Source organism: Talpa occidentalis, unplaced genomic scaffold (genome assembly GCF_014898055.3).
Source record: "Talpa occidentalis isolate TD23 unplaced genomic scaffold, MPIMG_talOcc4v2.1 talOcc4.10, whole genome shotgun sequence".
Lineage (NCBI taxonomy): Eukaryota > Metazoa > Chordata > Mammalia > Eulipotyphla > Talpidae > Talpa > Talpa occidentalis.
In genome coordinates, this window is record NW_023600993.1 from 104104909 (window position 1) to 104128015 (window position 23107).

The 23107-nt window shown below is 60.8% G+C and overlaps 1 protein-coding gene across 1 annotated transcript; it reads right to left on the reverse strand.

The window, feature by feature from the left end:
* Positions 1 to 1047: 1047 nt before the first annotated feature.
* On the reverse strand, positions 1048 to 21873 carry ZBP1 (Z-DNA binding protein 1). The gene is made up of 9 exons (XM_037501648.1): positions 21843 to 21873; positions 19698 to 19916; positions 19346 to 19426; positions 19178 to 19243; positions 18624 to 18797; positions 16360 to 16518; positions 15123 to 15305; positions 13984 to 14217; positions 1048 to 1238 (listed from the first exon to the last, which is right to left on the reverse strand). The coding sequence occupies exons 1-9, from the start codon at positions 21871 to 21873 to the stop codon at positions 1048 to 1050; spliced, it is 1338 nt and encodes a 445-aa protein (XP_037357545.1).
* Positions 21874 to 23107: the final 1234 nt, after the last annotated feature.

Consider the following 23107-nt stretch of genomic DNA (forward strand, 5'->3'; position numbering starts at 1 on the left):
CAGGCAGCTCGCCTGGAGGAGCAGGGCTGCCACTGGCAGTGGCGAGAGCCTGGGGGAGCTTGCGGACCTGGAGCCACACGGCTGGGCTCAGCGCCTCCAGCTGCGGCTGCAGGACCCTCCCCAGCACCCGCTCGCCCGAGCCCCTGCCCAGAAGGCCTGGGAGAGGATCGCGGTGCAGCTGGGGAGGGTCTGGGTGGGCCCCCATGTCGGGCCTGGCTCTGCCCCAGCGGCCTGGGGGCCATGTCCCCTCCCAGCCAGCGCCCGGCCGGTAGATGCGCTGTCGGCCCGCAGACCAGCCTCGTGCAGAGCTGACACGTTGCCCTCCCTGCCCCCCGGGGCGGCAGTCCCCAACCCCCATGGGCTCCCAGCAAGCATCCCCCTCCCCAAGAATGCCCTTAGATTCAAAACTAACCTAGAAGCAGAGTGGACACCGCCCCCGGCCTTGGGGGCCACCAGCGTTGCGGAGTTTTGCTGTCTTGGCATCTTGGCAGGTGGGAGGGAGGGGCCGGTCCACCCAGGGTCCCCTCTGCTGCCCCTACCTGCTGGGACAGGGCCTTGTTTCCCTATACCAAAGTCCTGAGCAAGGGGTCACAGCTCAGGGGCGGGGGGGGCAGCTCCCAGCAAACCCGAACCAGTGTCACTGAGTGCTTGGAAGCTTCCAGCAAGGGAGAAGCCTGTGGCTGCCTGTTAATCATTCCCTGGGGCTCGGGACTCTGCCTGGGTGACTCCCAGGCCGCGGGGGTCCGGGCTCTGATGCTGCTGGGAGTGGGGATCGGTGACTTGCGGGGAGGAGCAAGGTTGGGACCTGTGGGGAAGGGGTGAGCTCTGGCTAGGGTCACCCCGTTCTCTGGCTCCTTCCAGGCCGAGGTGGGCCGGATGCTATTAGAGGGGAAACAGCCAGAAGCCAGGGGCCCAGTGGCCTGCAGAGGGACCGGGTCTCCCCAGCGTCTGCTGAGCCCCGGTGGGGTGGACACACGGGCTGCAGCCGTGCATAGTGCGGCCAAGGGGTGATGAGAGTGGCGAGGAAATGCTCCATCAGGTGGAGCGTCAGCTACGCCTCAGGTGGGCTGACACTCCTACCTGCGTGGTTAAAGCCGTGCCCGCCTCACTCGGGGGCATCACCGTCCCTTGCAGGGCCAGGCTCTCGAAGCCAAGGGCAGAGCAGGCCGGGCCGAGCAGCTGGCTCCAGGCCTGGATTCCGAGTCCCTGGGCGTCCTCAGAGTCGGGGGGTGACAGGCCTGAGGTGGAGATTGGGACAGACATGTCCCTTTGGGGACCCTGGTGCAGTGGTTGGTGGAGCGGCAGGAGACTCTAGGGAGGCACAGAGCCCGGGGCACCTGGGCCCGGGTGGGACCACAGGGGGCGCGGGGGCCTCACTGGGCGGCGTCCCTTTAGCAGGGGCTGGGGTCGCCCCTCTGCTCTGCCCCAGGACACCGCAACCCCTGGAACCACATCAGCCCCTCCAGTGGAGACTAATCGGCTGCCAAGGCCCATTCCGGGGTACCAAGATGGCACCTCTGAGGGGAAGAGGCAGCCTCCAGAGGGACACCTGGGCTGAGGCCTGGGGCCGCGTGCAGGGCGGGAAGGGCACAGTGCGGCACAGGGCCTGGGGGTCAGGGCGAGGCCAGTGTATCTGGAAGCGGACGGTGGGCGCATCTGGCGAGCAGAGCTGCAGGCGGGGTGGGCGCGGGACAGGGGGCCAGCAGGGAGCGGGGTGGAGAGGTTAGAGGGCCGGGTCCAGGCGGTTACTGAGCTCATTCACCGAGGGTGATGGGGAGCCACCGAGGGTTGCTGAGGGGAGCGGCTGGACTGGAGCACACTTTTCACACCCCTGGGGTGCTGGGTGGGGCATGGCTGGAAAGGGGAGAGGGCAGGTCAGTGCCCAGTGGCCAGAGAAAGGCAGAGGCCGGGGGAGGGTGAGGGGGGGTGGCGAGCTTGAGGAGGGCTCTGACCAGCAAGCGTGGTCGGGAGCCTCCCTGGGCCGGGGGACCTCTAGAGAGATGTGCCTGGGTCCCGGGGGGGACACACCGAGCGGGGTGGGGGACACTGCCTGGGCCGTCCCTGCTCTGGGCCGTCCAGGCGGTGGACTGGGATTGAGGTTCAGCGGGCTGAGGGCAGAAGGGGGGTTGGTCTGGGACTGAACGTCAGCTAAGGGGAGAGTGGGCAGGAAATCCACGTGTCCATGCCAAGTCCAGCCCTGGCAGCTCCTGCAGATGACCCTGACCACAGCATCAACCAGAAAAGTCAATGCTTAACCCGGGCCGCGGCGGGGACATCAGCCGCCCTGCCAGCCCTTGGTTGGGGCCCTGGTGTTGGCGAGCACCCCGGCCTGCGGGAAGTGCCTGCCCAGAGTCCCCTGCCCGCCGGGGGGATTCAAGTCCATGCTTGAGTGTGGTGGGAGCACTTGGCCGTGGGGGCCCAAAGGAAGCTACCGAAGAGACCTTGGGGTTTGCAGGGCACCCCACTTATCCTGCAACCCCCACATGGCCCCAGGGAAATCTGAGATGCAGCACCCTGCAGTGGCCTCATTGGGGGCTCACAATGGGGCAAGGGGATGGGGCCATCTGGGACTGGGCACGGGGATGGGGTACGGGGATGGAGGACAGTGAGGGGAGCCCCCAATAAGGGCGGGATGGGAAGGCTCCAGCCGCTGTCTTAGGAGCCCAGGTTTAGTGCAAGTAACAGGCAGGAGCTAAGCCGCTCCCGCCGGCCGAGGCCAGTCCCGATGGCCCAGGACGCCGTCCTCGGCCCACCTCCTCCCGTGCCCGCGGGGGCCCAGGGACTGTGCCTCTGGCCTCTCTGGGCCACGGGTGTCCTGGTGCCCTGACCCCCCATCACGCTGTGAGGGGTGTAGACAGGAAGCCAAGCACAGGGAGGGTGCTCGCTGGTCCAGGACTGCACAGCCGGGGCGGGGGGACCTCCAGGAGGGGGCAGAGTCTCCACTCTCAGCTCCAGGGGGGCCAAGAAGCCTCCACGATCAGAGAGAAGACCAGCGCAAGACAAGAGAGGTCAGGGTGCCCAGCCAGGTGGCGTCGGGGGGTCCCGGGGCGGGAAGAGCCTGGTGCAGGGGACCCCGTGGCTCCCAGGGGTCACTCTGAGGACACACACCTCTGGGCAGAGGGACTTGTCGTGCAGGAGGTCACCCAGCTGTGGAGGAGCCGCTAAACTTGGGGGTCCACAGAGATGCATGATGTGGGGATGGGAGGGCCCTCGGGGAGCAGCCCCGGGCCCGGGTCCTGGGCTGAGCGGAGGCCCCTCCGCCCCGCCCTCCCTTCCCAGCTGGCATCAGGTTGTCAGCACAGCTCAGGGGTGCCACCTGGTGGGCAGAGCCACGGCCGCGGCACGGCCCGTCTCGCCGTCCAGGGCTCTGAGCCTGCCCCTCAGCCTCCCTGGCCGTGGAGGTGTGCAGCCCCCCGTTAGTACACATGCTGCCCATAAAGCAGAGACCAGAGAAAGCCTCAAGAGACCGGCCACCCAGAATTTTGCAGCCAGCGGGAGCCTCTCCCTTCGCTCCACGAGTTTAGTTTTAATCCCCGAAGTGAGCCATGCCCCGCGGAGCCCTGCCCCCTGGGGGGTGTCCCACGAATGTGCCAGCCTGCACCTGGGCGTTGACAGCAGAGCCCGGGCAACCATGCGCCCTGGGGTGTCCCTGGACCTAGGGGCACAGTCAGCGCGGCAGGGAATCTTGGTTCTGGCTCTGCTCCCTGAGGGAGGCTGCACCGCCCGGGCCCTGGGTCCCACTGGCAGGGGGTCTGGCTTGACAAGTGCATATGCGGGGCTCGAGGCCATGGTGCCAGGGCAGGACCCCTGGACCCCCAGGGCCAGGTGGGGATCCTGAGGGTGCTCAGTGCTCACCCACAGCCCTTGGAGCCCAGGGACCCCAGCAGCCCGTTGGATCCACGGGACGGACGCGTGTCAGGCCAGCAGGGCCTGCACCTGGTCTTGGGCTTCCTCCAGCCCCTCCCGAGAGGCGCAGGGCTGGTGAGGGCCTCGTGTGGCCCTTGTGCAGCCTCCCTGGGCAGGGCATGCATGGGACCAGCCCCCGCTCGTGGCCCTGGCTCCTGTCCAGGGATGAGCCCTGGGGCTGTGGTCACTGTGGGGTCCCAGTGGCGGGACTGGGGCTGACCCGGAACCACAGGCCTCTTTCCCTCCCCTGCTGAAGGGCCAGTCACTCTGGGGGTGGGAGGGGGCCGAGTCACAGGCTGGGGTCGTGACACCAACAGGCCCACTTTGCTGTCAGTGAGGCCGTGGCTGGGGAGGGGGTGGCCAGAGGCCCCGTGACGACAGCCAGGCATCTGCTAGTGGGCAGAGCGTGCCGGCGCCACTTGAGGCCTCTGCACAGACCGGCTTTGCAGATGGGGAAACTGAGGCCAAGGTGCTTCCAAGCCCATCAGCTGGTAAGCAGCTGAGCTCTGACAGGGCCTAACCTGCGTGCCCCTCAGAAGTGTTGTTTGGGGGGCACACCCCTCCAGGCCAGGTGGGGGGAGGCATCACTGTGCAGTCCCCCCAGGGGTGTGTGTGCATTGGGCTGGGGGGCGAGGTCCTCAGTCTTGTCCTAGCCAGAGGGTGAAGGGGCAGCAGTCTGGCCCTGATTCCTTCTTATTTGAGCTGACCATGGGGTGAAACTCGGGGCCACATAGGAATCAGAGGAGGAAGCAAGGCCTGGGTACAAGAAGGAGAGACGGGTACCCCTGAGACGCAGGCAGCTCGGGGTGCAGGTTGGGGGCACGGAGCTCACAGCACAGTCGCACGTGCCCACATGCCGCCTCTGATTTCATCCTGAGGGGCGCGAGCAAGGATTGTCCCACTTCACCCACGTGGAGACCAAGGCCTGGACAGACCGGGGTCAGGAAGGCCTCTCGATGGACGCCGTGCAGGGGCTGAGCGAGTCCGAGTGGGGCCCTGGGAACGGCAGGTACTAGTGCGTTTCAGGGTTCCGACTCTGCGGGTGAGGCCCCTGGGGTTCCCGGGGGGCGTCTGGGGTCCCAGAGCAAGGAGGACAAGGTCTCCGTGAGGGAGGAAGTCTCCAGTGGGACCCTGGGGGAGGGCAGTGTGGGAACTTACGCTGGGCTGTGTGGACAGTTTGGGGCTTGGGGCAGGTTGAGTGTCTGGCCACTGTGGAAGGAGGGGGTGGGAAGGGTCACGGCCCCCTCCCTACCCTGGGAGGGCACCCCGGCTGGCACCGGCTCAACCTGACAGGGATGCAGCCGGCAGTGGCCAGGCAGCCTGTGGCCGGCAGAGGGCGCTCGGCCCAAGGCTATGAGAGGCCTGGAGCCGCCGCTGGCCGGGAGGAAGAGGCTGGGACAGCTGGTTGCGGCCCCTCTCTTCAGGCAAACTCTTGCCACAGAGAGCAGGAAGGTGCTGGCTGGGGCAGTGCCGTCCAGCGGTGCCCGTGGGGGCAGGGCAGCTTTCACGATACCCAGAGGCTGGGGTTCCTCTGTGGGATGGTCCTGATGAGGACATTTGTTAGATGCTCCTGGGGCTGTGATCTTGGAGCCGAGCTCCCTGGGGTGGGCGTCCTTATTTCGGCCCATTTTACAGAGGAGGAAGCTGAGCCTTGGAGGTTACACTCAGGGGACCCCAAGGGTCATGAAGCCAGCACCCCCCCGCCATGATTTTCATAACATCATCACCCAGCTCTGCAGGCTTTCTCAGCTGGGCACCGTGGACATTTGGGGCTGGCTGATTCTTTATTGGGGGGCTGCAGGATGTGGGAAGCTGAAGGGGACCAGTGCCAATCGTGCTGATGTCCTGATCCCCAGAGGCTGGGGTGAAACAGGCCTTGCAGATACGGTGGGGGATCTTGAGATGGGAGATGGCCTTGGACTGTCAGAGCAGCCTGGATGTCATCACAAGGGCCTTCTGGTGGGGAGCATGGAAGGAGGGGGAGGGAATAAAGAGGGGGCAGGAAGAGAAAGGGGAGGGACAGGTGCTCACTGCTCCACTTATGGATGGGGGGTGCCCAGCAGAGGGTGTGGGCAGCAGGGAGCTGTGGAAGGTTCTCCCTGCAGCCTCCCAAGGACAAGCTTCTGCACCCCTGGGCTTTAGCCCTGTGAGGCCCAGCAGGAGCCCCGACCTCCAGAATGCAGGAGTGTGTGCTTGTGGTGTAGACTGGCAGTCTGTGACGGCAGTGTCCCACCCCACCCCACGCCAATTCTAGCTGCCCCTGACTCACACCTGGCCTAGGGGGAGGGTCGAGAGGTGGACACCATGGCCCAGGGGGAGCCCCTGAAGAGGTGATCCCTCACTGCCTGCATCCCACGTGTCCCTGGTGGCCATGGCTGCACCATCTCATCGAGCCCTCTCAAGACTAGGAGCCCTGTGCAGCTTTTAGCCTCCTGGGCCCTCCTGCTGGTGGGGCTCAGAGCCGCTAAGTGGGCAACTAGGGGTGATTTCACATAGATGGGGGGCAGGACCTGGATTTACTGAATGGCTTCATGGCCTCCATGCTAGATTCTGCTTTGGTGGAGGACTCAGCAGCCCAGACGAGGGGCAGCCCTCTCCCTGCCACTGCCACCCTGGGTTTGTGACCCACCAAGGCTGGCCTGCTGCTTCTGATGGCAGCAAAGGTCCAGGGTCCCAGCTGGGTGCTGGGGAGTGGATGAGCTGATGACATAGGAGGGGTGCTGGCCACAAAAGTGAGGCCAGGTGGAGAGAGCCAGGCCAGCCGGCAGGTCACAAACAGCTCCTGCGGCGACAGTGGAAGTGAGGTCCTGCCTCTGTCCCCTGGGCAGTTGCTTTACCTCTCAGAGCCTCAGTTTACCTCTGTGGGGCAAGTGGTTGTTGAGGTTCACCAGGGCAGGTCACCCTGTATCTGAGGTTTCTTTGCCGGGATCCTTTATGGCAAAGAGCCCCTTGAGGGAGAAGCCTCTGCAGGATCCACAGTGCTGTCCGGTGCCCGTGGGTTGTTCATTCTGGCTTCATCCATCAGAGTGAGCAGAATGGTAGGCGTGAGTGTGCCCCTGGGTGATGGGCTGATGATCGGGACTAGGAAAATTGGTTGAGAATCCCTCCCCCGCCCCCACCAATGGGCTCCACCTCTTAACCAGGGCAGTTATGTCCCTTGACCGTCATGTCGTCATCTGCTTCAGAAGAGGATTAAAGGATGCTTAGAAAAGGTCGGGTGTCCTGCGGGTCTTCATCCTGTCCGGAAGCACAGCAGCCACTTTGTCACCATGAGGGCAGCCTCATTTTTCGTGGCTGGAAAGGCTGCAGCCTGAGAAAGCTGAGTCTGTGAGGACAAACCAAGGAGCAGAGGGACAGCGCGTCTTTGGCCATATTGTTTGAGCTGCTGGATAAGACTTTTCTCAAGAGCCAACACAAAACAAAAAAAACCTTTATATTTACATTTAAAAGATACTGCTTTTTGACATTCAAGTTTCAGCAACTGCAATATGTCCATCCGAAGAAGAACGTTGACTGTTTTGCATGCAGGCAGTTAGGGAGGGCCCGGCCTGGAATGTTGTGCTGCCTGGGCTCTCTGATAAGCAACAAGTCCAGGGGACAGGGGTCAGTGTGGCCCAATGACCAAACAAAAACAACCCGGGTGGCTCCTCCCAATCAGCAAAAAGACAACAGAGAGTACTGGGCCTCGGGGATGTTCTTTCCCTCTTAGTTAACCCATAAAACTCCCAACCACACTGCAGCAACCTGCTTTGGGCCCCTCCCTGCTCAGAGGGCTTGCCTGTCCTTCTCCTTACGTGACAATAAATGTCTTGTTTTTCTGCCCAGCTCTGATCTCGACGTTGAGTTCTTTCCTCACGTGCCCGGACCTCTGGAGTCCATCCTTGTTTCCCGATGTGAGGGCCTCACCTCCCTGGAGGCGCTTCGTGACAGAGCTTTCACGTTTTCTTCTGTTCGCTGCATTTGCTCCAGCACCTCACCATTCCTTTTTGAGGTGTGTTTGCTTTCTGCCTGACCTTCCTGTTGGAAGATTTCTCAATGTGAAAATACCTTTTTTAATTAAAAGGCTTGTCTGGCTGCCCGTAGTTTGATGGCACTGATTTGAATAGGGTTTTCCAGTCATTCGCAAGCTATTAATGACCCCCATTCTGACCCACCTGGGACACTTCCCAACTGGAAGCCACATGTACCCATTGAATACCTTTGCTCCCCAAAATACTCTGTGAAGGAGGAAGGAGAGGAAGTCGTGGGGTTGCACAAAGGTCGCTGGACAACTGGGCATCTACAAGAGCCCCCAGTGTGACTCAGCCCCCTCAGAGTCACTGCTTTCTCTCTCCTTTGCCAAAAGAGGAACGTCTGTGTTGCAGGAGCCCCGGAAGAAGCACCCACACCCCTGTCCTGAAGGGCATGGTACTGGGGCAGCACCACGTCCCTCTGCTTCCTGGAGATCAAAACTGCTCCCTCCATGGGGGAAGCACATTGGGCCCCACATTAGCCAATCAGAATGTTTCATCCCCTGTGATTGGTTTCCAATCAGAATCCCCCCTGCTGGACCAGCTACCAGCAGTATTTGGCTAGACTGGCAGGTCACAGCTTGGGTGGCTGACAGGCACATGGAGAGAGTCTCAGAGAGATGGAGAGAAAAGAATGTTTAAGCCCCTGGATGCAGGCACTCCTGAAGCTCAGTATCCCTTGATTTTCCAGTGGCATGAGAAATAGAATCCTCCTTTTTTTTTAAAAAAAAGATTTATTTTTTATTCATGCACACAAGAACTGGGGTACAGGCCAGATGTGCAGAAGGGTGAGAGGATTCACCAGAGACAGAGCAGGGAGCAGAACAGGCAGACTGACGAAATACACTGCCGAGGGGAGCAGCGGGCGAGATAGGAGAGGTCTGCCGCGCCATGTGGGATTCTCGCCGTCAGGGATCGAACCGGCGCTGCAGAGGCTGCGGACATCTTCACAGCACTGCGCTCAACCTGCTGCGCCACCAGGGAGGCCCTAGAATCTTCCTTTTTAGCTTAGGTGGGGTTGGTTTCTGTCACTTGCAGCTAAAATGCCCCTGAATTGCTGCTCCCCCAACCCCTTTTCTTGCTCTAAGTCTGTAATCTCGACTGTCTGGGGCTAGAGCCCCCGGTGAGGAGTCCTGTCTGGGTTCACCACGAGGCAGCTTCAGGGGCCCGGCTGAGGACATGGAATTGCATGTGTGAGCAGCCCGTGGAAAATCATTTCTAACTCAACAAGTCAAGTCCTCTCCCCTCCCCCATTCAATTGGGGCGGGGGCTGCAAGTCCCTCAGGCAGAGAGCCCTTGGGAGGGCGGGCGGGCGACTGCAGAGCCGCGGGAGCCAAGGGCTGGGGGACAGTCGGACTTAATCATTCTCGACTTTTAATGGTTGCTAGTTAATTTCCTTCCTGAAGAGACCGGTTTTGACCTTCACCTCCAGCCCCCATTAGCTGCTGACAGTGCTTTGTCAGCGTGTTTATGACAAATTAATTATACAGAGAGGGGAAGTCTCGCTGGGGAAACGAGTGATCGGCCCAGGCTGGAGGTGGGAGCGGGGCTGAGTTCTGAGAAGCGCTCAGATCCCCACAGACAAGGGCCTGGTAAACCGCAGACCTCGGGCAGAACCTTGAGGTGAGGGGTTGATCTCCAGCTCACTGCAGAGGGAAGACGAGGCCAGGAGCAGCAAACCAAACCTGGCAAGCCCTTTGCCTGGTGATGTGTTTGCGCTTGGGGCACCCCCTGTGGCAATGATTTGGGGACTTGAGGCCACCGGCAGGGCTGGGCTGCTGCACCCTGTGCCCCTCCCCATACAAATCCAGCTTCCTCGTTGCAGGGGCCTGCCAGGTGCCTCAGGAGTAGGTGTGCAGGGGACCCCTGCTTGTACACAGCCCAGTGTCAAGTGCAAACTGGCAGGCGCACATGAGCGGGCCCCAGCTTTGCTCTCCAGCCGACCGCCCCGCGCTGTTCTCTGCACTGAGCTTTCCAGCCACGCCAGACGGCTGGGCTGCCCTGGATAAACCCCCTCGTCTGCCTTGACACTTGGTCCTGGCTGTTCCAGTGCCCCCACCTCTTCCTCTGTCCTCCGCCTTGTGGAAGAGCTATGGGGCTCCCCCCTCCTCTGGGTGCTATCTGGGTCCCGTCCCACCCTCTCCTTCATTCCCGTGATTCCGCTCGCTCAGGACTCACTGTGCTGGCCGGGCCCCTCCTCTGCCCCCTGAGCATGTGGCCAGCTGGTGAGAGAGGGCCTCTGTCTCCCTCTCTGTGGCCCAGGGCCCGGCACACAGCAGGTGCTCAGTGAGGGGGCCTGCCCAGCCTATATGGGGTGCAGCCTGAAAAGATGGGGCCCCAAGCCCGGTAATTCACCAGCCAGTGCTGGAACCTGCGGCCAAGGTCTTGGGCTCTCACCCATCTCTGGGGGCCCGCCCTTCCTGGATCTGTGGTAGACCACATGACACCCCTCTTGGTTCCTGGTAGGTCATGTGACACCGGCTGGCCACTCACTGCCACAGTGGTCAGTGGCCAGGATGAGCCCCAGAGAAGCCGTCCAGCGAGGCTTTTACTTTGGAAAAAACGCAGAGCAGCCCAGGGTGTGTGTGCGTGTGCGGGGTGTGTACGTAGGCGTGGGGTGTTTTACATGGTGTATGTGGGTTGTTACACGTGTATTAGGCATGTGTTTGTGCACACAGAGGGCCGTGACCCTGTCTCGCCAATCCCCACCTTCCTTTACCCCTCCCCATTGTCCTTACCCCGCCCCTCCCCTGGCACCGTGGGCTGCCGGGACCAGCCTCGGGCAAAATGTCGTGTCAGGGGTTCCTGAAAGGATGAGACGGCCTCGGCGACACGTTAAGGGGCTGAGGGGAAGGGGATGAGGTAGTGAGGAGCCACCGACACTCGATGCGGTGCAAGTATCTTCTGCCAAAAGACTCAGCAGGTTCTTTATACTTTTTTAGCAAGCCGTGAGATGACACTATCAGGTGCATAGAAACGAAGCAGCAACACTCAGTGCATCCGTCTCTCCATAGACTTTTGGCCACTACGTGCCCTCCGCAAGAAGGCAGCCTTCAAGCTTAAAAAAACTGAGCCTTACACTAAAACTCATTGTTTCAGCTAAACAATCACCCAAGACCGGTGACAGCCGCCAGTCCCTCCCTGTCCACCAAAGCCTCAGCAAGAGAAGACTTTCCTTCTTCGCATCCCCTGCAGCCGGGGACCGGCGGCTGCTCAGCTCTCAGAACTTTTTTACCTAGAAACTCCTTAACTCAAATAGCTTCCTTTAAAAACTTTCCCAAGAAACTTCAAGAGAAGGCACAAGAAGGGCCTGCTAGAACTGTTGTGCAGGGCTGCTTGTCAGGCATGTACAATAAATTGTCTCCCACTGTCAAGTGGGCCAAATTGTTTAATAACTAATTTCTAAACAGGTAATTTTCCGTGCCATATACTTACAGTCTGCTGATACGTATAATTTATTGCCTAATATACTTTTTAATAAATTTTTCTCTTTTTATGACCAAGAACAAAAAACAAAGGGATGATAAATCTTCAGCCCCACGGTGTGAGGCCCTTTTTCTTAGCTGCTTGCTAGTATCTTATCTGGCTGGGGTAACAAGGCCCCCTGCAGCAGTGGGCCCCTGCCCGGTCAGCACCCTCACCCCTTCCCAGGGAACTCAGGACTCGGCTGGTGTGTAAGGGGCATCCCCTGCCGGGGGGCGGGCAGAGGTCGCTGGCCCACAGTCTGGTCCACGACTTTCACCAGGGCCTGGAGGGGAGGGATTTGTTCTCTTGAGTTGCAGCTAAAACCTCCCAAGAAATCAAGGCCCAGGCAGGAAGGTTCTAGAAAGATCAGGTGACCATGATGGGCAGTGAGAAATTGGGGTCCCCAAGGTGACGTCCCAGGGGTCCCCAAGGTGATGTCCTCCCACAGCTGCTCCTGTCCACCAGCAGCCCCTGCCTCTGCCAGCCGCAGCCCAGACGCCCATCACACTGGCCACAAGTCAGAGAGCAAAGTCAAAAAGGGTGTTCATGGGGGACAGAGCACAGTGCCAGGGTCTTGCCCCCACGGGCTCCCGCATCTGGACTTGTGTCCTCTCCATGGCTGTCTTCTGCAGCTCCCAGGGCCTTGCTTCCAAGAGTCATTGCTGCTAGGTGGGCTGCAGACGTGGATACATCGGCCAGGGCCGCCTGGCCCTCATCACAGGGAGCCAGCGTGGCTTCCGAGGGGGGAGCTGGGGACGAAAAAATGTTGCCAACAGATGACGCGAGCTCCAGCCCCTCGAATGACCAAGGTGATTTGTTCAATGGGGACTAAAGTCACTGTCCCCAGCCCCAGGCTTGCCAGATGGACGGGCCCCATGTCCCTATCTCTGAGGTCCAGTCTTGTCCTCCCTGGACCATTTCAGTATTTCCCTGCTTTCCCGAGACCCTCTTTGCTCCCCAAACTGTCCTCGGTGGAACTTAAATTGTGCCCCACGTCACATTGCCCCTGCACAAACCCCCACAGAATCTGAGCTTGCTTCAGGGAGATCTAGAGCTTTCTCTGGGCTTCCCGCTCCGAGAGGCCCCACCCTTGCTCACAGGCGCCACGCACTCTGCTCCCTGGGCTCCTGCATGCGATTCTGAACACGGTGCCCTTGCTGCCACCCCAGGGCCTTTGCACATGCTCCTCCCTCCACCCACAGTGCCAGCCCCAGATCTTGGCCTGGCAGGCTCCTTCTTTCTCCCATGGCCTCACCTCCTCCCAGAATCTTCTCTGACTGCCTGGCCAGGGCAGCCCCTCCCCGCCCTCACCCCAGGTTTTGTGGTTTGTGCAGTGCTCGTCTTTCTGTGAAAGTCCTGGCGGATGTGTGAGTTGTCTCCATTTGGACTCTGCTCTCCAGGAGTGGGGACATTTGTCTGTTTTGCTCACAGCTGTATCTCAGGTGAGGGGCTGGGTGTGTGAGTGAATGAAAGAACTACTTTTTCCTAATGTTTGAAAGATGGAAGAGACTTAAATGGCCACGACATTATTTCCTGGGAGGAATCAGTGGACCTGGGTGACTAAGGGGTCAGGAGGCTGGAGGAAGGATCATATTCCAGAAAGTTCCAAGGAGAGCCAGGTTGGCTGGCGTGTTGCCTGCACGCTCTGTGTCTGACTGCTGTGGACAAGCAGCCTGCTGTCCTGTGCTCGCTGGGCCCAGGCATGGTCACGGGTCCTGTTCCAGTGACACAGGAGAGGCGGAGGGGCAGGTGGCAGGGCAGGTGAGGGCTGAGCGCCCCTGCCCTCCTGTTGGTTGCCCCGCCCACTCTCAGGGACCCCGCAAGTCCCCGACTGGCCATTTACTGGAAAAGGATGCTCCCAGCAGACTGATCTGCGTTTTCTAACCATTGTCAGGACTGCTGCCTCCTGTCCCCACTCCCAGAAAGCCCAGGAGTTGAAATTCTCCTTCAAAGCCCATGTCCACACTGAGGCAGCATCTCGTCCTGCCTCTCCCTGCAAGAGCTGCTGTAGCTCCCCACGGCCCCAGAGGGGACGCGAAGGCCTCCCCGGCCTGGCCTCCCCTCCCCCTTGCCTGCATGCCCGGGCCCAGCGCAGGCCCCTGCCTTGCCCCCAGCCTGTCCCCTGCTGCCCGCACTGGCCCACCTGGGTGCACCCTCCGGTTCCCCCACCCTGCTCCGAGCCATGCTTGACTCCCCACTGTTGGGGAGTCCCACCTCTGCAGAGCCGGAACCCCCCGGCTCTGTGCCTGGTGCCCTGCCCATGGGGGCGGGAGCCCAGGCACCCCAGAGTCTCTCTCGAGGCCTAAAATAGTGAGAATGATGCCCCACCTTCTGGATGCACGTGCAGGGGCTCGCTGAGCCCCCCAGAGCAGTGGGGGCCACGGGGCTTTGGCATCGTCTTCATTTACAGAAGGGGAAACGGAGGCTCCAAGAGCTAAGTGACCAGACGTCACAGGCCAGGAAGATTTGACCCCACACTCCACCTCCAGAGCTCCTGCTCTCCCCCAAGACCCCCTCCTGGCTCCCAGGCTGGGGGAAGGGGGGGCCTTGGGTGACAAGGAGTGAGAGAGAGAACACACGGCCCACCGCGCCCCCGGCTCACCGGCGTCCTCTCCCGGCTCTCCAGAGCCCCTCTTGCCGTCCCCAGGCCCTGGGGCGCCCTCGGGCCTCGCCGGCCCTGGGCTGATGGTCATGCTGTTGCTGTTGCCGATGGCGACGTTCTCCAGGGAGCACTCCCTGATGTGGACTCGCTGCGCCGCGACCCCCTCGGCAGCAGGTCCCTCTTGGGACAATGGAATTTCAAAAGAAGCTTCTGGGGCGGCAGTGGTGGCCGAGGCTGCGGGTCAGCCGGAGAGGGAGACGTGGAGGGGAGTGTGAGCAGCGGGGCGGGGGCCCCAGAGCCCGGACCCCGTGTGGCCGCATGGCTGACTCCAGTCCCTCAACTGGCCCCCGTGTGAGCTCAGTCCACAGTCCAGACTTTGCTCCCCTGCCTGTGCTGGGGGATCCCCCTGCACCCCGCCCCCTGGGGCTGCCAGACCAGGTCCCGTGCCAGCAGCCCAGCCGCCTGCCCCCCCAGACCCTCCCCTGGGACTCAGCCTCCCCCTCCTGCTGCTGCCTCTTCCCGCTCCAGCTTCGGCGAAAATCCCCACACGCACCCGCCGTCCCTGGCCCTTGCTGCCTCGCTCCTGCCTTCCCCACGCTCCCAGCGCTGGGAAGTGTTCTTGCCGGGCTCACCTCCTCCACTCCTGACCCCTTGCTGCTAGACCCCCAGGAGCTCCCCTCCCCCAGGCCTCCCCTCTCCAGAAGCTTCTGCTGGAGTCCCTGACCCCCTCCTCCCTCTGGGCCGCTCTGCTGTCTTCCGCCCCCCCCCACCCCCCCCCCCCCCCCCCCACCCCCCCCCCCGTCCGCGGATGACCACGCTGGGCAGGACGCAGACCGGGCCCTCGAGTAGCGCCTGCCATGCTCGGTGGCAGCCGCTGCCGAGCCCTGCACGCGCCCATCTGGCCATCTCCTCTGTGCCCGCTGCAGCTGCCCCCTGCCCCATGCCCGCTACACGGATGAGGACAGTGGGGCGTGGGGACGACACACTCCAATGGGAGCCCCAGGGCGGCCTCTCAGTGTCCCTGCGCAGCTCTGCGCTGCAGCCCCCATGTGGGGGAGCAGGAATTCCCCGTCGTGCCTCTACCCCCAAAAGGCTGGTTCAAGGTCCATGCAGCAGTGGCCGCGGGAGCTGGGCAGTACCTGGGGGGCTGCTCCAGGCGCCGTGGGCAGGGTCCCCGGGCGCTGCGCTGTGGATGCGCATCAGGTTGGCGTGTCCCAGCTGCACCCGCTGCAGCACAGACTTCTCCACGTGGATGTTCTGGGACCCCCTGGTTCCAGGGGGGGGATTCTGAGGTGGAGGGGGGTGGTGGGGAGCCATGGCACCTGGCAGAGGACACAGCAACACGGCCGCTGACCTCGCCTGCTGGCCCCACCCCATGCGCTCCAGCCCTGGCTCTGGGCTCGTCCCGGACACCTGGGTCCTGGGAAGAGCCATCGGGGCCCCGGGTGGGAGAGTGGGGGACCCGCGGGGCGTCAGCATGAGGCTCTGCCTGCTGGAAAGCCCGATAGTGAGCCTGGCCTCTGCTCCTGTGTCTTCGAGCCCCTCTGGGGTCAGCATATTTTTTGTGCCCCCTGGACCCCTGCCCTGCCACGGCAGGCGCTCAGCGCCTCAGCAGTGGTGGCATTTTCTCGGCATTTGTTTCCACGGTGGCCTTGGGGCTTTCAGCCGGAGGTAATGCTATAAAAATTTGCTTTACATTTTTTCATTCGAATGAGGTAAACCGTTCAGCGATCTTAAATGATCAGGCGTAGACACGGCCGAGTGGAGAGGCGAGTCTCCGAGGACTGGCGTGGACGCGGCTGTGATCTGGATTCTGGAACAAAGCCCCTCTTTTCACACGGGGGAAACTGAGGCCAAGAGCAGGGCTCTCCTGAGGTCACAGGGAGAGTCCCCACTTTGGGGCTGACACCACGTGTCCCCTGGTTGGGCCGTGGGTGGCCCCGGTCCCTCCCACCACAGCGCCCAGCAGGGGACACGGGACCAAGTCTCCTCAAAACTAGGTGCGGCTGGGCAGATGCATCCTGTGGCTTCTGAGATGTTAAAATCTGGGGAAAAATCATGTCTCAGAGCAGGCAAATATAAAACAAACAAACAAACAAACAAAAACCTTGAGCCTTTCTACAGAGGGGGACAAAATTGAGTTGTGTCTCATGGGAAAACATGAGGTAAAATAAGGTACAAGGTATTGGGATGGAGTGAATCAGGAGAGGTTTGATCCAGGCACCAGGAAAGACTCTTCCTTTTTAGGAAGATCATCAAGGAGGACCTTGGAGACCTGAAAGCTGCCCTTTTCCTGCAGGGCTGAATACCCTATCCCCATCCAGATGGAGGAGATGCCCCTCGAGGTCCTTTTCCCAGGGTCTCCCAAGGACTCACCAGGCCCCTCTTGCTTCATGATGATGTTCCCATGTCCAATCTGAAGGTCAGCACAGTTCTGAATGTAAATGCCACTCTGCGGTCCATTCTGGCTGATCATGTTGATTGGATTTTTCTGGACAATAATTGTGGTAGCCGGATTTGTCCCTCCAGATTGTTCTGCAAAATAACATCCCTCTGGTTCCTCTGAACCCCTATCTCTAGAGATCAGGGGTCACAAATACCCATTGGCAGCATTAAAACCTCCTGGGGAGCATATTGAGACAGATCCCTGGGCACCCACCCCTGGGTGCTGAATTGGTAGATCCACGTGAGACCCAGGAACAAGATCTTTAACAAATACCCACCCCCACCATGGACATCACCACAGCAGGTGACCCCACCTGTGCGTCCTGTGCCACCTGGGGGATGGTCCTCCCTCCAAGGCACCCATGCCTTAACCACCAGCTGCCTAGCCCCTGTCCCCACAGCAGTGGCTGCAAGGGGGCTGTCCCTGGGTGGCTTCTGGTCACCAGGCAAGAATTTTTTATTTTTTAATTTTTTAAAACTTTTTAAAATTTTTAATCATCATTCACGAGCAGATAAGGTTTGTCGGCCTTACACGGCACTTGTAACAACCTGGATTTGTCACTCATGTATTTGCCACTATCACTGCTGCAAGGAATCTTCCCTAGGGTGCTGAGATTCCCTAGGAATCTTCCCTTGGGCTCCGTGAGCCTCTGCCCCTTCTGCCCACATCGCCACCATCCTGGGCCCTGGGCTCTTGTGCATTTGTGGGTCCCTTTCTCTATTAAAAATTCTTAAAATTCCACTTTCTGACTATGTTGAGATAGAGATGAATATAATCTAGGCTGAAGTCATTATTAGTATCATTAGGATGTGATAATCATTTTAAAAGAAATGAGAGGGCCTCCCCGGTGGCGCAGCGGTTGAGCGCTGGGTTGCGAAGCTGCCCGCGGCCTCTGCGGCGCCGGTTCGATCCCCGGCTGCTCCCCGGCCACAGGAGGAGGGTCCCACATGGCGCGCAGACCTCTCCTGCCGCCCGCTGCTCCCCTCAGCAGTGTACTTCGGTCCTTCTGCCTGCTCTGCTCCCTGCTCTGGCTCTGGTGAATTCTCTCACCCTCCCGCTCTTCTGACTGTACCCAGTGCATGTATAAACAAAACAAAAACAAATCAAATAAAATAAATAAATAAAAACATGCCTCTATTAAAAAAAAAAATTAAATAAAAGAAATGAGAACATTTTAGTGGACCCTTGAAAGTCCCCCAGCTCCAGCCCCGTCCCTGCTTCACCCCAAGGACAAGTGGGCCCTGATCCCCAGGAGCATCTGAGCCCAGCCTGGCTTTCTCTTCCAGCAACTTTAAAATAGTATCTACCATATAGAATCCAGCAATTCTGCGCCTAGTTTTCTACCCAAAGAACGCAAAGACACTAACTTGAAGTGCTACCCATGTCCCTGTGTCCCTGTGTCCCTGCAGCACTGCTGCAATAACCACGTTATGGAAACAACCGACGCGCCCAAGGACAGATGAGTGGATGAGGGAGATGTGTACACAGTGCATACGTGTGTGTGGTATATGTGCCCGGTGGAATACTACTCAGCTGTGAAAAAGATGAAGCCCATGGAACAAAAGAATGATGCTGAGTGAAATAAGTCAGAAGGAAAAAGATAAATTCCAGGTGATGTCACTCAATGTGGACTATAAGAAATAAAACAATGGAACAAACAAAAACAAAACAGTAACAAACCCTAGAAATCTGACTGTGGAATTGAGGTTCCCAGGGGGACAGGTGGGGTGTGAAGCAAAGGGGGGAGAGGGCTGATGGACTGTGGGGGGTGCTTTGGTGGCAGGTGTGGTGCAGTCACATACTCCTGAAGAGATTTGAATCTATACTCCTAAAACAGACACGGCGCTGTAAAGCAATGCTTCCTCAATAGAAAATATTAAGAAATAAATTAATAAATCCAGACCATATGATGAAAAAAGAAAAAAACAACCTCCCAGTTGGGCAAGTGCTTACAGAAAATGTCAGCAAACTCTGACTGAGCCCTGCACCGCAGGACCCACATGTTAGGACCGGGCCACCGCCCTCCCAGCCCATTGCCTTGTGCAACCTCCGGGGAGCCCTCCCTGGTTACTCCCACAAGCATGTACCTCCCTGCTAGCACCTCCTTCCAACAAGCAGCCAGCCAGACTCCTGCCAGCTTCTGGAAGGGCCTCATGAGGTAGACAGGCAAGGTGGACAGGCAGGTAAAGCCTACCTGGTTGATAAATTGCCCACATTTTCGAATCCGGGTCCAAGTCCAGAAGGTGCAGCTTCCTCAGAGCGTACAAATCGGGGTTGACATCTTTGGCTGTCCTCATCCCCAGGGCCTGGGCGATGTGCAAGGCCCTGAGGGGCCCTCGGGCTTCTAGGAGCCTGTAGATCTCCTTTTCTGGGGAGGCAGGATGGCAGGTGGTTTTGGAGGACACCCCAACTTTGAACCTGCTTTCCCACTGACGAGGCATGCAACCTGGGGCAGACCCTGTCGCTCCTTCCAGGGTCCACCTGTGAGTGGGGCTCAGAGAAGGGCACAGGGCGGTGCTGGGGGGCGGGGCGGGGCATGGAGACGGCGCCTGGCACGTGGCAGGCGAAAGGCGCCCATTTCCCAGAGCTGCTTCCTCCCCTGGGAGGCCCAGGCCGAGCTTCTGGGTGCTCTGTGGGAATCCCTGAGGGCAGCCCTGGACGCTGGAGATCTCAGGCAGCCAAGGGGAGTTTGGGGGTCAGAGGAGATAGGCGCGGGCCCCAGGAGGGAAGGGGCCCCAGGATGCTTACGCCGTTCAGAGAGCGGGTGACGGAGACTCCCCGGAATCGCCAGAGCATTTTGTTGGGGCCTCTCAGCTAGAGAAAGAGGAGTGGGAGGTGGAAGAACAGGGAGGGGCGGGGGGGGGGCCCACCCCACCCCCCGCCGAGGCGGCTCCATGCTGGCCCCAGTGCACCAACCTGGCGTCACCTCCAGCCCCGCCGCGCCCCCGCTGTAGGGCACCACTGCTGCATTCACCTCTTGGGGTGCAATATTCTTTTCTGCATAAAGGGGAAGAATGGCGTCCGCGCAGCCCCGGGCAGCCCTCACGGGGCGGGCACAGAACCCGTGGGCTGGGGCTGAGCGGGCTCGGGGGCTTCTTGTCCTGGCCCCAGTTATTTCCGTGTTTCCCGGGGTCTGCAGGCCGGAGCCCTCGCGCCCTCTGGCCCGCTGGCAGCCCTGCAGCCAGTGCCCGCTCCGTCATGAGAAGAGGAAACCACGGCAGGGGGAGGCGCCATCCCAACCGGCTTCCCGCCCCTGCTGGCAGGTTACCTGGGCTGGGCTGGGTCTGCTCCGAGAGAACCGGGTTCCTGGGCCCATCCTCGGCCAAGGACCATGTGGCGTCGGCCGAGAGGGTGACTTTCGAGTCCTTCATTCGGTAGAGGGCCTGGTTGAGCTGCTTCTTGGTCACCTGGCAGTGTTTGGCCAGCTTGGCGGCCTTCATGGGGCTGCCGGCATCCCTCAGCAGCTGCAGGATCTTCTGCTCCAGGTCTAGGGGAGGGGTACAGAGAGGGAGTCCCTCTCGGGCCAGCCTGGGATGGAGACGGTGGGGGACAGAGACACCCACCACCAGGGCCCTGGGGTTGGTCAGACATGGGTTGGCCATCAGCCTGGTGGCCAGAGGGGGCAGGCGGTCCCTGATGCCTGCCTAGTGTCTGCCCAAGGGCAGGTGGAGCTCTCAGACCAGGGGGCAGCGGAGGGGGCGGACGGAGCTGAGTGGGGGAGTGCGGCGGGAGGCGGCAGCGGGCCGAGGAAGGGTTCTGGGGGGAACCTGACCTCCATCTTCTCTCCTTCCTCCCTGCAGAACCTTCCCCTCCCCTCGTCCCACCCGAGCCCCAGCTCCCCCTGCACCAGCGCTGCCAGGCCGGGAGCCCAACACACGTCAGAACCACCTGCTCCAGGTGCCGGTTCACGGAGTCCTGGCAAACCCGCTTCTCTTCTCCCGCCACACTCCCCCGGCCCCCATGCCTCAGCCTCGCTCCCAGATGAAGCAAATTGACCACCTAGGTGCCCCCTGCTCTAGTTCGAAGAACTGGCTCTGCCCAGCACCCCGCCTGGCCCCTGCACGTCTGCACCCCCTTCCACGTCTGCACCCCCACTCGCCCTTGGGCCTTTGCAGGGCCTGCTCCCTGTGTGGGGAACGCTCTGCCCCCCTCCACCTGCCCAGTGTCCATGCAATGTCTGGGTGTCCTTTAGGAAGTTGGCCTGGTGCTCCTGAGTGGGTGGGTGCTGTTTGTGTGGGGCCCCCGCAGGCCCCTGCTGTGGTGGCCTGGCTCACTGTGGGACACTGGGGCGGGGGGAGCTGAGGAAATGGCAGCTGACCAAGTGGCTGGGTGAGGGGTGCCCTCCTGGAGGGGTCTGCGTGGACGGCCCAGGCTGGGCAACCAGAGTTTAACCACCAGGCTCACAGGATTTCTCTGAATGGCCTCTGGTCCCCCAAACCTGGGGGCAGGCCCCCACAAACCCAAGCTAGCTGCTCTGCAGGGAGGAGGGGGTGCCGAGAGCACCCGGAGACAGTCACGGTGGGCAGCTGCTCACGGCGGGGGTGGGGGGGGCTTCGTCTGTGCTCTGCAGCTCCTTCCCATCCTTGCCAGGCACAAGGGAAACGCCATTAGGACATCTGGGGTGCCCGCGCACACCTGGCCCTGCCCCGCCTTGAGCAAAGCCTTCATTCCTGGAAAGTCAGCCCCACATGAGCCTGTGGGCCTCGTTCCCCATCCCCGTGACCGCAGAGGAAGTGGGTCAGGGAGGGGCGATGGCAGCCCGAGAGCGGCAGAGGGCCCCGGGCGAGCTTTGATAAGATGCGGCCTGCCAGGAACGCAGGTGTATTTGGAGAGCGAGCGCCCTTGACCCGGGCTCTCTGTCAACAGGTCCCGCGGCACCCTGGGGTACCCACCCACGCGCATGCCTTGTTCTCTGCCGACTGCTCTCCTGCTTGGACTCCCGGCTCTGCCTCCCGCTAGCCGTGTGCCTGCTCTGTGCCTCAGTTTCTCCATCTGGGAAAGGAGGGTAATAGCAGCTACTTCAAAGATCATGGTGAGCTAATGACACCCACAGCAGATCTGAACGCCAAGCCATCTGTAGTGGGCACCCCAAAGACTCATCCCCAGCAGGCAGGTGTGCTGGGCCCTCTGGGCCCCCGGGTGTCAGGTGTGCAGAGGATGGAGGCAGCAGGGGAAGCAGGGCTGCTCAAGATGGTCCTCAGAAAGAGAGCAGCAGGCTCAGCCTCTGTCAGCCAAGGCCTGTGACCTCAGGACGAAGCGGGTGAAAGCTGGCCACCTGCTGCCAGGTGAGGGGGTCGGGGGGTGTGCAGGCCCGCCTCCTCCTCTCTCATGTCCTACTGATATCTGGGCCGCTAGGAGCCAGGAGTGCAGGCCCCACCCAGAACCCCACTGGCCCCTGGAAGGAAGAAAGTACCTGTGTCATCCGGGTTCTGGGCCTGGGCCATGGTGACAGCAGCTGCCAGGGGCTGGGGGCCCAGCGGGGCTCCTCTCCTGGGCGTGAGCTGGTGGGGTGGGCGGTGGTGGTCGAGGCTGGGTGTCGTGTCGCTGCGAGAGAGCCGGGTGCTTCTGGCAGCTGTGCAGGGAGTGCCGTGAGAGAGCCGGGTGCTTCTGGCAGCTGTGCAGGGAGTGCCAGCCGTGCAAGTGTCAGCACTTGGCAACCCGGAAACTGAGGTCTGAGATCATCACATTCAGAGAAAAAGGAAACAAAACTCCAGGGTGTCACATTGGGGAGAAACAAAACCGAAAGCAGTACTGACGAACAAGACGAAAGTTTCAAGGGAGGAGTGCAGTGGGGGATCCTGGACTTCAGGTGGCCACTGCTGACCCCGGGCACAGGCTAAGAGACAGGTGTGGTGCTGTCCCGTGAGTACCTACTGTGTGCTTCCCCTTGCGTGGCCCTGCCCCTATCCCTCTGGGTAGGGGCCAGTGTTGGCCTCTTCTCCAAGGGGAAACTGAGGCTCTGATTGGCGGGGTCAGTTGCCCAAGGTCTGAAATGCTTGGGTTTGAGCCCAGCCCCACCATTTACCAGCTGTGTGACTGCAGCTAAGTTAAGTAGCCTCTTCGTGCCTCGGGTTCGTTATCTATAGGATGGGACTAATGACAGACGCTTCCCCAGGAGGTGGTGGGGTGCTCCCACTGACAGTGCTCCCACTGGCCCTGCCCCGGCCCCACTGCCTCCTGGGGTCCCCAGGCCACTCGCGTGCCTCTTTCATGAATGCTCAAAGGCCCAGGAACCCCAGCAGTTCAGAACCCCTGTTCTCCAGGTAGCAGAGGGAAAACTGAGGCGCCCTGAGGGTGGAGGGGCCTGTTCAAGGCAGCTCAGGGGCCAGGAACTCAGCCCAGAAGTCCCTGGGTGTGGGGTCCCAGCTGCAGAGGCCCGGATAGAGGGTGCAAGATGTCCCTGCCTCCAGGGCGCCCTGCTCCCGGCATTTCCATCAAGGAAGGGGCTTATCAACAAGGGCCCCACGGGCTTCCCTTCACAGAGCAGGAATAACCCTGACGGCAGGTCCACACCCAGAGCAGAGAGAGGCTTCTTGGGTGAGGCCGTGATTTTGTTTGCCTGGAGGTGGTGGTTGGGCCGACAGCCCCACAAATAGGAAACCACCGCTACACCTCCTCTGAGTGGCACAAGCTGGCGCTCAGTGTAAAGCAGAGAAGGCTCCGCGCCTGGGGAGGTGG

Coding starts and splice junctions, on each gene's coding strand:
- ZBP1 (XM_037501648.1), bottom strand. CDS start 21,873: ATGGCCCAGGCCCAGAACCCGGATGACACAG. Junction 15,306..16,359: donor CATGAAGCAAGAGGGGCCTG/GTGAGTCCTTGG, acceptor GTCCTCTGCCAG/GTGCCATGGCTCCCCACCAC. Junction 14,218..15,122: donor CGCCTGGAGCAGCCCCCCAG/GTACTGCCCAGC, acceptor GCTGACCCGCAG/CCTCGGCCACCACTGCCGCC.